Source organism: Elephantulus edwardii, unplaced genomic scaffold, assembly GCF_000299155.1.
Source record: "Elephantulus edwardii isolate Elephantulus edwardi_28Jun2011 unplaced genomic scaffold, EleEdw1.0 scaffold00169, whole genome shotgun sequence".
Classification (NCBI taxonomy): Eukaryota; Metazoa; Chordata; class Mammalia; order Macroscelidea; family Macroscelididae; genus Elephantulus; species Elephantulus edwardii.
Genome location: NW_006399919.1, coordinates 5,274,604 through 5,287,471, shown reverse-complemented (window position 1 = coordinate 5,287,471; position 12,868 = coordinate 5,274,604). Strand labels below are relative to the sequence as shown.

At 42.6% G+C, this 12,868-nt stretch overlaps 1 protein-coding gene across 1 annotated transcript; it reads right to left on the bottom strand.

The window, feature by feature from the left end:
• Positions 1-512: 512 nt before the first annotated feature.
• TM4SF4 (transmembrane 4 L six family member 4) lies at positions 513-12,377 on the bottom strand. The gene is made up of 3 exons (XM_006895561.1): positions 12,204-12,377; positions 11,293-11,382; positions 513-653 (listed from the first exon to the last, which is right to left on the bottom strand). The coding sequence occupies exons 1-3, from the start codon at positions 12,375-12,377 to the stop codon at positions 513-515; spliced, it is 405 nt and encodes a 134-aa protein (XP_006895623.1).
• Between the last annotated feature and the right edge of the window lie 491 nt (positions 12,378-12,868).

Below are 12,868 nucleotides of genomic sequence, written 5' to 3'. Positions count from 1 at the left end.
AGGGCTTGAGTATGTCAGAGATGAGGAGGAAGGCACAGAATAGGACCGCGTTTATGTTGTTCATAGAATCACTGTGAGTTGTAGTCAACGTGATGGCACCTAACAACAACAACAACGGTGGTATTGAGCTGTGCGTGTGGAAATTTTTGAAATGCCAAAATACATATAATTAAACTCAATTTAAAAAAAAATGTAACAGATGCTGCTACTGTTCGCTAACATTGTTAGCTAGTTTGTGTTGCTGTTAATGTCTGGGGCGGTGAGTGGTTACATCACAATGTACACCTACTCTCAGGTCATCTGAGTGCGTCCTCCCCAGTGCTTCCTCCTGGTGTCTGTTTTAAGACAACCAGATGGGAGGTCATGTGCAACTTCTTCCCACCCTGCCTCAAAGGAGCGCCGTGTCTGACACTTGGACGACGAAGACCACAGGACATTTTGTACTCCTTCTTCTCTCTGGCCATTTGCCTGCCCAGACCCCAGTGGTAGCAGGTGAGGTCTGCAGAGGAGTCTTACCCTTCATGGAATGGGTAGCCCCAGGTATTATTGCCCATCAAGCACTTAGGACCCTTGCTGATGGAGACGGCTGAGACAACGAAGGAATATCCTGCTCCCAGGACGCCGATGGCAGCAAATATTGTGGAGGTGAACATCTGAAAGAGAGCCAGAGAGATGGTCAGAATCAGCGTGGTCCAGAGCTGACCCGCAGCAAACCTGACAGCACTATTTGTGAACAATACGATTCTAGAGCGTGAAAAAGAAGAGCCGGTCTTCAGAGCAGACCATGGCTTCCTTAGAACGGCTTCAGAGCAGACCATGGCTTCCTTAGAACGGCTTGCAGGGTCTCAAGGCACTTGCCCTGTCTCAACCTTTCTGTCTTTTTCAGTACTGTTGCTGACTGAAGTTCTGTGGCTGTGGTTCTATACATTTGAACCACAGGTAGAATATTTTTTCTTCCTAATTTTTAAAAATGCATTAATTATTTTGTTTGAGTGAAGGTTTCTAAATCATAGTGCTATTTCATATAACCATGCATAGACACTTTGTTTTAGAACATTAATAACAGTTGATTAATGTAATTAATTAACTGTAAAATTTAATCAACCTCATATGTATTTCCTTTCCCCAGTTTTCAGCCTCCTTAAGAATAAAATCTCAGTGAGCTCTGGTGGCCTAGTGGCAAGAAGCTGTACTGCAATCTCAGAGGTGTGCACTTCGAATCTACCACGTGCTCTGTTGGAGAAGGAGGGACAGTGTCCTTCTGTACCAGTCAGATCTGATTTGACAGTACACACCCAAATAATAAAATAAAATGAATTTAAAAAAATAATAAAATCTCCTTCACAGGGATAATATATCAGGCCAAACAACTAAAGAATAGTTTTGCTTGGAGGCAGAGGTAATAAAAGCTTTGTCTCACAGCCTTTGGGCATGTTGCTAGGAGAGTTTATCCTTCGGAGAAGGACATGATGCTTGGAAAGGTGGAGTGTCAAGGAAGGAGAAGACTGTCAACCAGGTGGATTGACTCTCAACCAGACACAGCAACTGCAGCAAGGGCTTGAGCGTGACAGACATCGTGACACTGGTACAGGACAGGACAGGGTTCAGATCTGCTGCTCTTAGGGTCATGATGCATTTTACTCAACTTGATGCCACCTAACAACAACTAAAGGTTTTTTCATCTTGTTTTGGCTTTTTAAAAATCTTAGAATTGATGTTTCTCCTAAAAGTTTCTCGGTCCTACTGTAGGATCGCAAATAACAGGCATTCCCGTTTATGAGAAAGGGCAGAAGTCTTGAACATCTCCCACTGGTCCTAATTACATTCCTTAAAGCCAAAAAGATTAAGATCACCTTTCTTCCATGTGATTCTCAAATCTAAAATCATCACTGTCAAGTCCAACTGGTAAAACATATTGTGCCATGTTGTGACAAGGGCTACTCGGGACAACGGTCTTCAGAATATCTGAAGAAGACTATATAGAACATTACTCCACCCTCTTTTTTTAATTAAATTTTATTAATTTTGATGAACATTTACAGAGATTTTGGGTTTCCATTCATTCATTGTTGCACTATTTTCTCTACCCTCCTCCCCATTCTTTCCTCTTCCCCCCCCCTTGAAAGTCTGTTTTAATTGTCTCATTGCCACAGTGCTTGTCAAAGCCAGTTCTGATTAATCTCCTTTGTCAGTTACTCCACCCTCTTCTGTCCTCTGGAAGTCTTCTCTTCTTTGAGATAAGCAGCCCCAACAAGTCAAGTTCTTTCTGACTTACTTTTATGTAACTAGGAAGCAGGAGTGGCATCCACTTCCTAAACAACATGCCTCTGGAAACTGTGAACTTTGATAAATGTCGATAGCTATAGAAAAGCTTCAGGCCTTTTGATCACGGGGTCGCTATGAGTCATGCTTGACTTGACGGCAATCAACAACCACCACCACCAGGGTAATTAGAGAAAACATAATGGACCGACATTTTCTTAAAATTTAAAATCTAAAATCACAATAGAATTCCAGAATGAAAGACAGAATAAAGTCCAGAGTCCGCCCAGGCTAACTTCCTGTGATTGATGAGAAAGTCGAGGCCCAGAGAGTTTCGGTAATGTCCATTAATAGCAGTTAATAGAAAAATAGATGGAAACAATTTATTATTTTAGAAGTGGAGGTGCAAATTTGGAGACCTAACGTCAAACTTCAGCTCTGTGGCTTTCTGAATAATGAATCCACCCTCAGAGCCTCACCTATATAATGTGCATGACAAAAGGACACAAGATGCAATAACCTGGGTCAAACTTCTCCCTTGAACTTTACAAAGTCCAGCGTCACAGTATATGTTGGAGGGAGTCAGAGAGGTTGGGAAATGAAGAGCTCTGAATATACCTGAGAGGTGAGAATCAATGGAACAGTGGACTCTTTAGTCAGTATTCATTTTCATGCCATCTAGAAATACATTTTTGGTGCAACATTTCACAGCTCAACTTACACCTCGTGTTTCCTGTGAAGCCTTGATTGACTCCCCATGAATAAAAGACTACCTTCTCTTTCAAACATCCTGCCCCAGGCATTCTGACTACACACTTCTATGACAGGCCCAAGGATGTGAGTGCATATGTTGTTGTTGCTGTTAAGTGTCATTGAGTTGAGTAAAACTCATAGCGACCCTATGAACAAGAGATCTGAACCCTGTTCTATAACTATCATCGTTTCTCTGTGTTTGTAGAGTTTCCAGAGGCATGTGGTTTAGGAAGTGGATGCCACTCCTCCTTCCAAACCTGAATCAATCTCAGAGCTCCACCAAATACTAACCATTATTTGACACGCCTAGGGCACAGTGTTCAGCATCCCAGCAACTCCAGTACAGCAGATTACTTCAGTACAGCAAATAGACAGACCACTGTTGTACCATTTAAAATAATGTTCATCCCCAAATCAGTTAACACTAGACCCAAGGGCCTTTGGCCCAAGGGTCCTACCAGTATTTTAAAAACAGGCACACTCACCTTGCCTATCTGCCCACAGCATGCAATCCTTGGGGGAATGGACAATACTATTGTCCCATATATTTTCTAAGACTATAAATCCTCATGGAAGCAGACTAGCATACTCCCCTCCATGGAGTGACTGATGGCTTCTGACTCCCAACATTTCCGGTACCATAAGGGTTTCTTTGTTAGTGAATTGTTGTCATTGCTGCTATGTACCTTCAAGTCAGAACTATACTAGTTGACCCCCCAGCAGGTTTTCAGAGAAAGTAAATCACACAAGAGATTGCCTGTGTTTTTCCCAGTGGAGCAGCTTGTAGATTGGTTGATGCAAGCAAACAGCAGAAAATTGGCATTAAAATAAAGAGGCCAAAGCCTAGAACACTTCTGGAAGGAGACATAAAATGTGGTACTGTGGTAAGACTACAAGTAGTTAAGTGCTTGGACAGTAACTTTCTGGCTTTCAGTTGAAACCTATTAGTTGCTATACAAAGCAAAAATGTATTTCCACAAATATCACGTCCTTGGAAACCCTGTGGAGAAGCTCTACTCTGTCCTACAGGAATGCGAGTGGTGGAAATCAACTGGGTGGTAACAGATATGGTCTTGTCTGGATGCGTGTATCAGAGTTGGGAGGCAGGAATGAGAGGCTCCCTCGGTAGTCTGTGTGCTGTGTAAGCTTCATCTGTTCTAACTGAATCAGTAGTAAAGAGGCCACCACTGTGTGATTGAGGACATGAGATCGAGGACATGAAACAGATCTGGGTGTGAGACTCGATTCCTCCCCTAGGACTTTGAGAAATTAATCTTGCTATCTCTTTATGTCTTCTGTGTGAAGTAAGGGTCCATAATAAAGTACCTGACTTGCAGAGTCAAAACATGAAGAAAACCCAGTCAACAGTACACAGAAAATCCAAGGTACACGCTCTAGAAAATCAGATAATCTCCAGGCGAGGTTGGCTCCTAGTCCTCCACCCACCTGAGACTCAATAATCTCATTGGCTGATTTTCAAGTTTTAGATAACTCCTCATGACATAAGCACTTGATAAATGTCATTATTCTATTACATTATGTTAGTTTTATTACCACTTATCATACACTCTAATTTTCCACAAATACAAAGAGCATTACCTTGAGGAGAAAAAGATATACTTGCTATGCATACCATTTCTTTTCACAACAAAAACACCCCGGAGAACTTCTGGCAAAGGAAAAAAAAAAATCCAGTATGTACAAATGTGTGTGTATCTATATTGTTTCATCACCTCAATTACCTTGGACATGTTGCTAGGAGGAGAAGGACATGATGCTGGAGGAGGGTGGAGGGTTGACGAAGGAGAAGAAGACCCTCAACCAGGTGGATTGACATTGTTACTGCTGCAATGGACTTGTGTGTGCCAGGAAGTGTGAGGATGGCACAGGATGGAACAGGGTTCAGGTCTTTTGTTCATAGGTTTGCTATGAGTCATGCTTGTCTCAACAGCACCAAACAAAATTAACAACATGCTGTTAAGTTGGAAATGACTCACAGCTAACCCTGAAGTGGGTTTTCAGAGGCAGTAAATTGCACTGGAGGAGACTGGTCATGTTTCTCCTGTGGATTTAAATTTGGTGGACTCAAACTGCATGCATTTGGGATTGCAACACAGCTTCTTACCACAAAGCCACCAGAATGCGTGTGAGTGTGTGTGTGTGTGTGTGTGTGTGTGTGTGTGTGTGTGTGATGGATAAAATGTCCTTTAATCAGTGTCCCTAATTCCCAGCCCCATACCCCATAGCTCCTCTCCTCTCCCACTGACCAAGGCCAAGCCCCACCTTTTTGCTCAGTTACAGGCCCTATAGGTTGCCTCTGCCTACGTTCTGACTGGATAGAGAAGGGGTGATGTTGATAAGTTACTGTACTGGATAGCAGTTGACACAGCCCTTGCCTTTTTGGCTCCACTTCCTGGGGCACCTGCCCACTGCTGCTGACTCCATCGCTGTTAAGGACTGTGGGATCATTCTGAGGTCACTCCCCACCCCCGGGAGTGTCAGGGGATGTAGTCCACACTCTCTACTCCTGTTCTACACATCCACCAGTCCCTCCATTCTCTAACCCTCCCCGTTTTCCTTAAAATAACTCGTCTTATCTGGCCTGGGTGGAGACCATGGTAGGCATGAACCTCAATTTCCTCATTTATAAAATGGGAAGTTTAATGTTAGCTCAACGGGTTATTGTGAAGTTGAAATAAAGTATGGAAATGAATGGAAATTCCACCTGGCTGTTCATTTAGTATATTCCTCCAACAGTATTTACTAAGAACCTACGTACCCTCAATATGATAGGCACCTGGCTGGTAATTTTCCCTCCTCCTTTGGTGGCGCAGACCCTAGGGAGCTGTGCTACTAACCCAAAGATTCCCCCTCTCCAGTGGTTCGAATCCAACTGCTATGTCTTCACTGTCATTAACAGCCTTGGAAACTGCTGAGAGGGTGAGCTATGAGTTGGTGCCCTAACCCTCACAATGACTTCCCTCAATCCTTTTAATGGCTATGACCTATTTTATAGCAGAAGACTTTGAAGCACAGATTTAGTAAATAGTGTCCCATGCTTTAATTTCTTCTCTTAAGGGAACCTGTTCTCCCAAAGATAATGTCTTTTTAAAAAAATCTTCTCAAGTTGACTATTATTCAAGGAATGCAGGCCTGGGCTAGGAAGTCACAGCTCTTGGTCTCCAGAGCCTTCTGTCAGAGCAAGTATCCAGCCTGATCACCCAGGAGGTGTCCCCAGGGGGCACTGGTGATCTGGACACAGGAAGACACAATGACTGGAACACACAAACAGTTCTTCCTCCTCTTCCTCCATCACAGGCCTGCCTGACCCTGCCTGTGGGTGGGGTGGGCCTTTATCTGCCTGATATGCATTAAGAATGCTGAAATGCCCGCTGCACCCAAATATGTCCTTGTAGCAATCCACCTTTTAGTCTCATTAAAGATACTCGTTTGCATTAAGGCTAAGGTCTCCAAAGGCTCTTACCAAGAACAGTTTGCACAAATAGGCTGGTAAAATCAGTTGTTCCATTGGGATGCCAAGAATCTCTAGTACGGGAGGAAGACCGAATCATCTGCATCATGATTTTCTTCCCCCCCTTTTATATTATTATTAATTTTAATGAACGTTTACAGAGACTTTGGATTTCCATTCCTTCATTGTTGCACTTTTCTGCCTGCCCAGCTTTCCCGTCTACCTCCAACCCAATTCATGCTTCTCTTTAAAAAGTAAAAGAAAAATTCTTCCATTGTTATAACAATCCCTCCCCCCAAGTCCACTCCACTATGCAGCCTTTGTTTGGACTCCTGTCATGACAATAATACCTAATCATATGTCTGTTTCAATGCAGTATACATTATTTATCCCATCTTTCTCAGTCTCCTCCCAACCCCAATGTCAGTCCTGTTTTACAGCAGTGGCACTATGCAGTATTTGTCCTTTTGTGACTAAGATATTAGATCATGCTTTTCAAAATTTACACTTGAAAAATCACTCCATTTTTTCCAGTTTTTGCCCTGGGGCCCGCTTCCTGGTCCAATTTCTTTGAGAGAGCAGAGAACTCTACAGGTGAGTGTGCAGGTTTTACTGTCTCAGAAAACGACCTGCTTCCATTTCCTCATGAATGGTGAATTAGGCAATCTCAAAATCCCCCCACCCCTAGCTCATAGCCTTGTTTAATCACCCACAGCCAAACATAATCCTTAGAGTTACAGATCATGCTAATAACATATGCTGATTGACACAGCGACTACAGCAATGGATTTAAGCACGGTAGAGTTTGTGAGTATCTCACAGGACTGGGAGAAAGATCAGCCATCTCCTCCCTGCATGTGATTAACAGCCATGGAAATTTTCCGGAGGGCCAGCTCTAAATGGGTGCAACTGGATGAGAGTGAACGAGGCAGTGAATGACCCTCATCCTAGTAAATAATTATTTAAGTATTATTAGATCTGGTGTGCATAGGGTCAGTAAGTTACTCTTTTCAAGGGCACCTAGAAACAAACCACCAACTGACCTTTAAACAAATGTTAGAAAACCTCACCGATTGAGTCCATTCAATTCATAGCAATGTTATAAAACAAAGCTGATGGTGAGGGAAGCTTCCTGGTCAACTACATCTATATTCTTGAATGACAGCTAGTTTGATGGTAATTTAAAACCACATTTCCTTTGACAAAAAATAAACCTGAACTAAACAAATGGTGCTCAGTGATACTGATGCCTAGCGACCCTGTGAACTATCCCTAGGGTTTGAAAAGCTGCAATATTTAGGGAAGCTAACTGACATTTATTTCTCCTGATAGATCTCCCTGAAGATTCAAACCACTGAATTTCAACATTATTATCCTTACACACCTGGACAGGAAAGCTGAGATAACTTGGAAAAATAATTCCAACTATTGCCATTTTAGCTCCAATCAAATTTTCTTTTGGCTGGACACAAAGTTTACACATATGCTACTTTACCAGGGTGATTGGTTTTTGTAAATAGTCTCAGAACATTAAGGACACATGGCCTAAAGCCCGGTACCCTCAACCATGCCCTGTTGTAGCTCCCACTAACACACATGCCCAGATGTGCTAGTTTATTTTTTTAAAAGACGTCTAGTTAGACGCTTTTTAAATGAAATATCTTGATTTTTTTAATAGATGACAGATGATCAGAAAGAAAGATCCAGCATGCGGCGCCAGTCCAGAGCGGTCATGGGTGGGAGCCTTGCTTTAGTTTTATGGTGCTGATCCTTTGATGGAGATGTCCTGAGGAAGAGGTCATTTGGAGGGTCTCATGTCACAGGAAAATCCCACCCAGTGGAGGTTGGGAGGGGAGGAAAGTTGGGACACGTCGAGGGAACCACTTAAACCACTCAACTGGCAAACCAAATATTCTGTATCTTATTGACTCACTGCTCTCTCAAAAACATGGCTTCCTATCTTCCTCTTAGGCTTCACTTAAATCTAATTTTAAAAAAATATTTTTGTAATACTTTGAATATACTTTCAGTTTCCCCCTATAGTTATGCCTGACTCTGAAGACAGCGAACCAACACATGAACACTTTGTTTTGTTCTGAGTAGAGACTCAGAAGACAGGAAAGAGATATTAGCTTTCTAAGCAATTACTCTTTCTTTTCATTCAATTTCCTTAATTGCCGTTTTTTAAACTCATTTCCCTTTTTTTCTTCCCCCCGAAAAACATTCACAAGGAATAATAAGGTTAGAATTTTGGAAAAAATGAGTCACACTGCATTGTAACAAATAGGTAATTTATATATATATTTCCTTTATCATTTACTAAATTGTGGTTAAAATATTACATCTCCTTGTAAATGATGGTTTTAAATTTTCTCATAAAAATTACTAATGCTTGTTTGGGACCCATGAGGACATTAATAAGATAACATTCATTTTGAATAATCTTAAATTTCATAAAAATAGTAATTATGTGTTCAGTATCCCAGGGTCAGCCCTTATTATGTGCTTGGAAAGTTGTATGAGATGTTTTTAATGATGGAAAAGAAATAGTAGAGACTTAGAAAGGTTAATGACATCTTCCTCTCTAAGACATGAAATTGAACAGGCATAGCTCATTTATGAGTCTCACACATCCTGTAATGAAAATTAAGCTGTAGAATATTAGAGAAGGGGGTCTGTTTTACTCAGCTGCCAGTAATGGTAGTTCTACCGTACTGAAAAGCAATGACTTCAGGCTGGAGACTAAGGTGCACCTGGTCCAGACTATAGTCTTCGTAATTATGTGCTATGCATCGGAGAGTTGGACAGTGACTAAGGATGACAGGAAGCGAATTGATGCCTTTGAGCTGTACTGCTGGAGAAGAGTGTTGAATATACCATGGACTGCTAGGAGAACAAACAGGTTTGTCCTAGAGAGGGTGAAGCCAGAATGCTCCTTGGAGTCAAGGATTCTGAAGCTCGGACATGCTTTGGGCATGTTGAAAGGAGGGACTGGTCCTTGGAGAGGGACATCATGTTTGGGAGAGTGGAGGGACGGTCCAGGAGAGGAAGATCCTTGATGAGATGGATCGGTTCTGTGAGTGGAGTGGTGGGAATGAATGTGTTAGAGACAGCGAGGTTGGCACAGAATAGAACGGCGTTTAGGGCTCTTGTACACAGGGTCTCTAAGAGTTACAAACAACTCGATGGCACATAACAACATAACAACAACAACCATGGACATTTTTTCCACATCAATGAACCTGAACTCTTAGTTGACTTTTTTCAGTCAACTCTATCAAAACACACTTCTGTGGCTACTATGAATAAGCTAGAATCATTGGCCAGCACAAACAAAATTATATTGAATTTTAGTTAAATAATAATGATTGTATTATGGGAGTCTGAGATCTTTTTTTCCTTTTATTGCAAAAAGGGGATGGTGAAGATTTAGAAATATTAAAATACCTCTTATTTTCATAAAATGTAATTCATTTGGCAAGATATTTTTTTCCTGATAAAATTGAAAGAAGTGAAGACTTAACAAGGCAATTCTGATGCCACTGGAAGATATATCAAGAAATTGTATCACAAGAGTTTGTCAGTACTTGGGCAATTCTGACCTGGTGAACTCTCCTCGCCTTACAGGTCAGCAAAGGGTGTAGAAAGAGCCCAGGTGGCATAGTGTGCAATGTTAGGGGCTACATGCCAAAACATGAATGGTTTGAATTCACAGAAGATAGATGGGCAATTTCCTTTCATAAAGATGTAGACCCTTTGAGACCTGATGGAGGGTCTCTCTACACACCAGAAAGGCCTCCACAGCAGTGGGTTTGATTTTATGTTTTCAACTCAACAACTCCACTTAACTCACTGCTGTTGAGTCAGAACAGGTAGTTCAAATCCAACATCAACTGCACGAGATGGGCCACCTCCTCCCATGTGATTTACAATCTCTGAACACCTGCTAGAGGGTCAGGTACAGGGAGGTTCCCACCCGAAGGCACACGACAACAACAACAGCAACAAAGGGCCCTGCAGACACTTGCCCAGCGGCACAAATGTGACCTGACTGCACCTCTCTTGTGTTCAAATCTAGCACTCTTTTTACTACACCCCTACACTGTTGACGCCTGACGTCTCTATCTCATGATAGAGGCTGCATGAAACAAGGACAAATTCAGAAGTCCTGAAGCAAATGGAACAACTAAAATGAAAATACTGAGAATGTTTATATGCAGCAATGGATGTAACCAAAATCATGGAACAATTTATATAGAAATTATTGGATGAGGCCCTAGACTGCTAAGACCTAAACCTTCACTGAAAACACAAAGTATTTTCTAAAAGTCTTGACATAAATTACGTGTAGAAGTGGGGAGGGCCTGGGTCTCACAGATAGTGGAGCTGATGATTGTGTGGGTGGGAGGGCCAGTGGGGAAGGAGGGATGCCATCTCTCTTCTTATCTATATCTTCACTTTAGAGATGAGGCAACACAAGGACGGAGTCAGAAAATGAGTTGTTTAAGATCTCTCAGTGTCAGAGGGAGAGAGGGCCACAGCCCCATTCTTTTTTCTTACAGACGTATATTCTCTGTATGACACTTTGTAGTCCTGTGAGACGTCTTTTAATGTAAAACCACACTCACATCCATATGGCAGAGGATGGTATTTGTAAAATTATTAGTACAATTAATTACTTGGTACCAATAGGACCACTAGCTGCTCTAGGGTCTCTGTCTGGAGCTGGCAGCTTGCCCCTAACTCCATGCTGCCCAGCTCAAGATGGCAAAGCACCCTAGGGTCTGCTCCCCCCAATAACTCACGGCAAATCGCTTCCCGCAGCTCTGGTTGCCACAGCACCCACAGCAGTCATTGTTCTTCAGCCCCATGAAGACCAGCACAGGAAAGATCATCTGCCAAGGAGAGAGAGAGTCATGCAGAGTGGGCTTGAGGATGCGATGAGCAAACCTAGGCCTGCCTGCTGCTGAGGGGTAACATCCAGGATGTGAGGCTGTGGCAAAACCCAACCGAAAATGGCTGGTGGGCTAGTGTGAGTATTACTGAGTATCCAGGCTCCATTTGTCCTGACAAACATCAGCTTTCCTGAGGTCGAATCACAAGATCTAATACTGTGAGTTTCCATGTAGATGGAGGGATAGGAGAGGGTAAGATATTTGTCTTTAATTGCCCGACAGTCTTGAGAATGCGTCTCTTTCTCTATTTCTGTACTGGATGTTCTCAAGCTCTACTAGAACAGAGGCTAAAGGAAAGTGTATGAGCACATGAAAGGGAAAGAATGCCACAGACAAATGCTTCTCTTTGTGGTTTTAAGTCTAGCAATTTGCTAGAAAGAGTAGTTTGGGGTTTATTTTTTGTTTGGTGTTTTTTGTTGTTGTTGTTGTTTTTCATATAGCCTTTTGAGAAAAAAAAATGTTGTAGCCTTCATTTTGGGTCATGGGACTCAACTAATTCATGTGAAATGTCACCTCCAGAGAGAGGAGACATTCTTAAGTCAGCTCAGTGGGTATGACCTGGTCAGACTAAGTAAGAGCTGAGGGACTGGCCTTTGAACAGCAACTCTAGGCTTGTTAATAACAACAAATATCCCCACTGCTTAGCAAGTGTCCGGTTCTCAAGGAAAGGTGGACAGTGTTCCCCGAGGCTTTTAGGCCTCCCACACCTGGGAGTCCAGGTGGACTGGACAGCGATGGGTTATTTCTTGGGTTTTACTCACCAAGACTCCGCTACCGAGAATTCCTCCGAAATACCAGACCTCATCAGAGAGGTGGTCATTGTTGTCTATCACATTTCCTCCAGGGAAAAACAGCAGAATGTTAGCCAGGAAGCCAAACAAGGTGAGGGGGATGAGGGTGCCCCCAAGGCACTTGGCACAACTTCCGGTACACATGCTGGGCGACTTGACACCAATCCGTCAACGAAGGCTCCTCACTCCACCTCCCTCACAGGATCCTCACAATTTCAGTCAGAGAGTCCTAGAGATTGTCCTCACTTCAAATTCCTATCTGCAGACTGAAGACAAACACAACCAGCCTGTGAACTGTATCCCTGGGGTTGCTGCAGCCTCTTTCAAGTAGCCTCGCAGGTCCTCACTGGGCATTTATACCTCTCCCCGTCCCGACCTCTTATTTTTTGCATCCTCATAAATGAGATTATGTTCCAAGTAATCATTTTGCCATGGAGACCAATCACCTCTGTTAATAATCCACCAGTACAGACAAGACACTCATATTGTTGCAATCAGGACAGGACCGGAACAAACAAGCGTTCAGAACCATGACACTTTTCCTCTGACAATGCTGCTGCTCAAATGAAGAAATATTTCCCCCAACCTCTCTACAAAACAAATAACTGAGTTACGTCTTAGCTAAAAGGATGTCT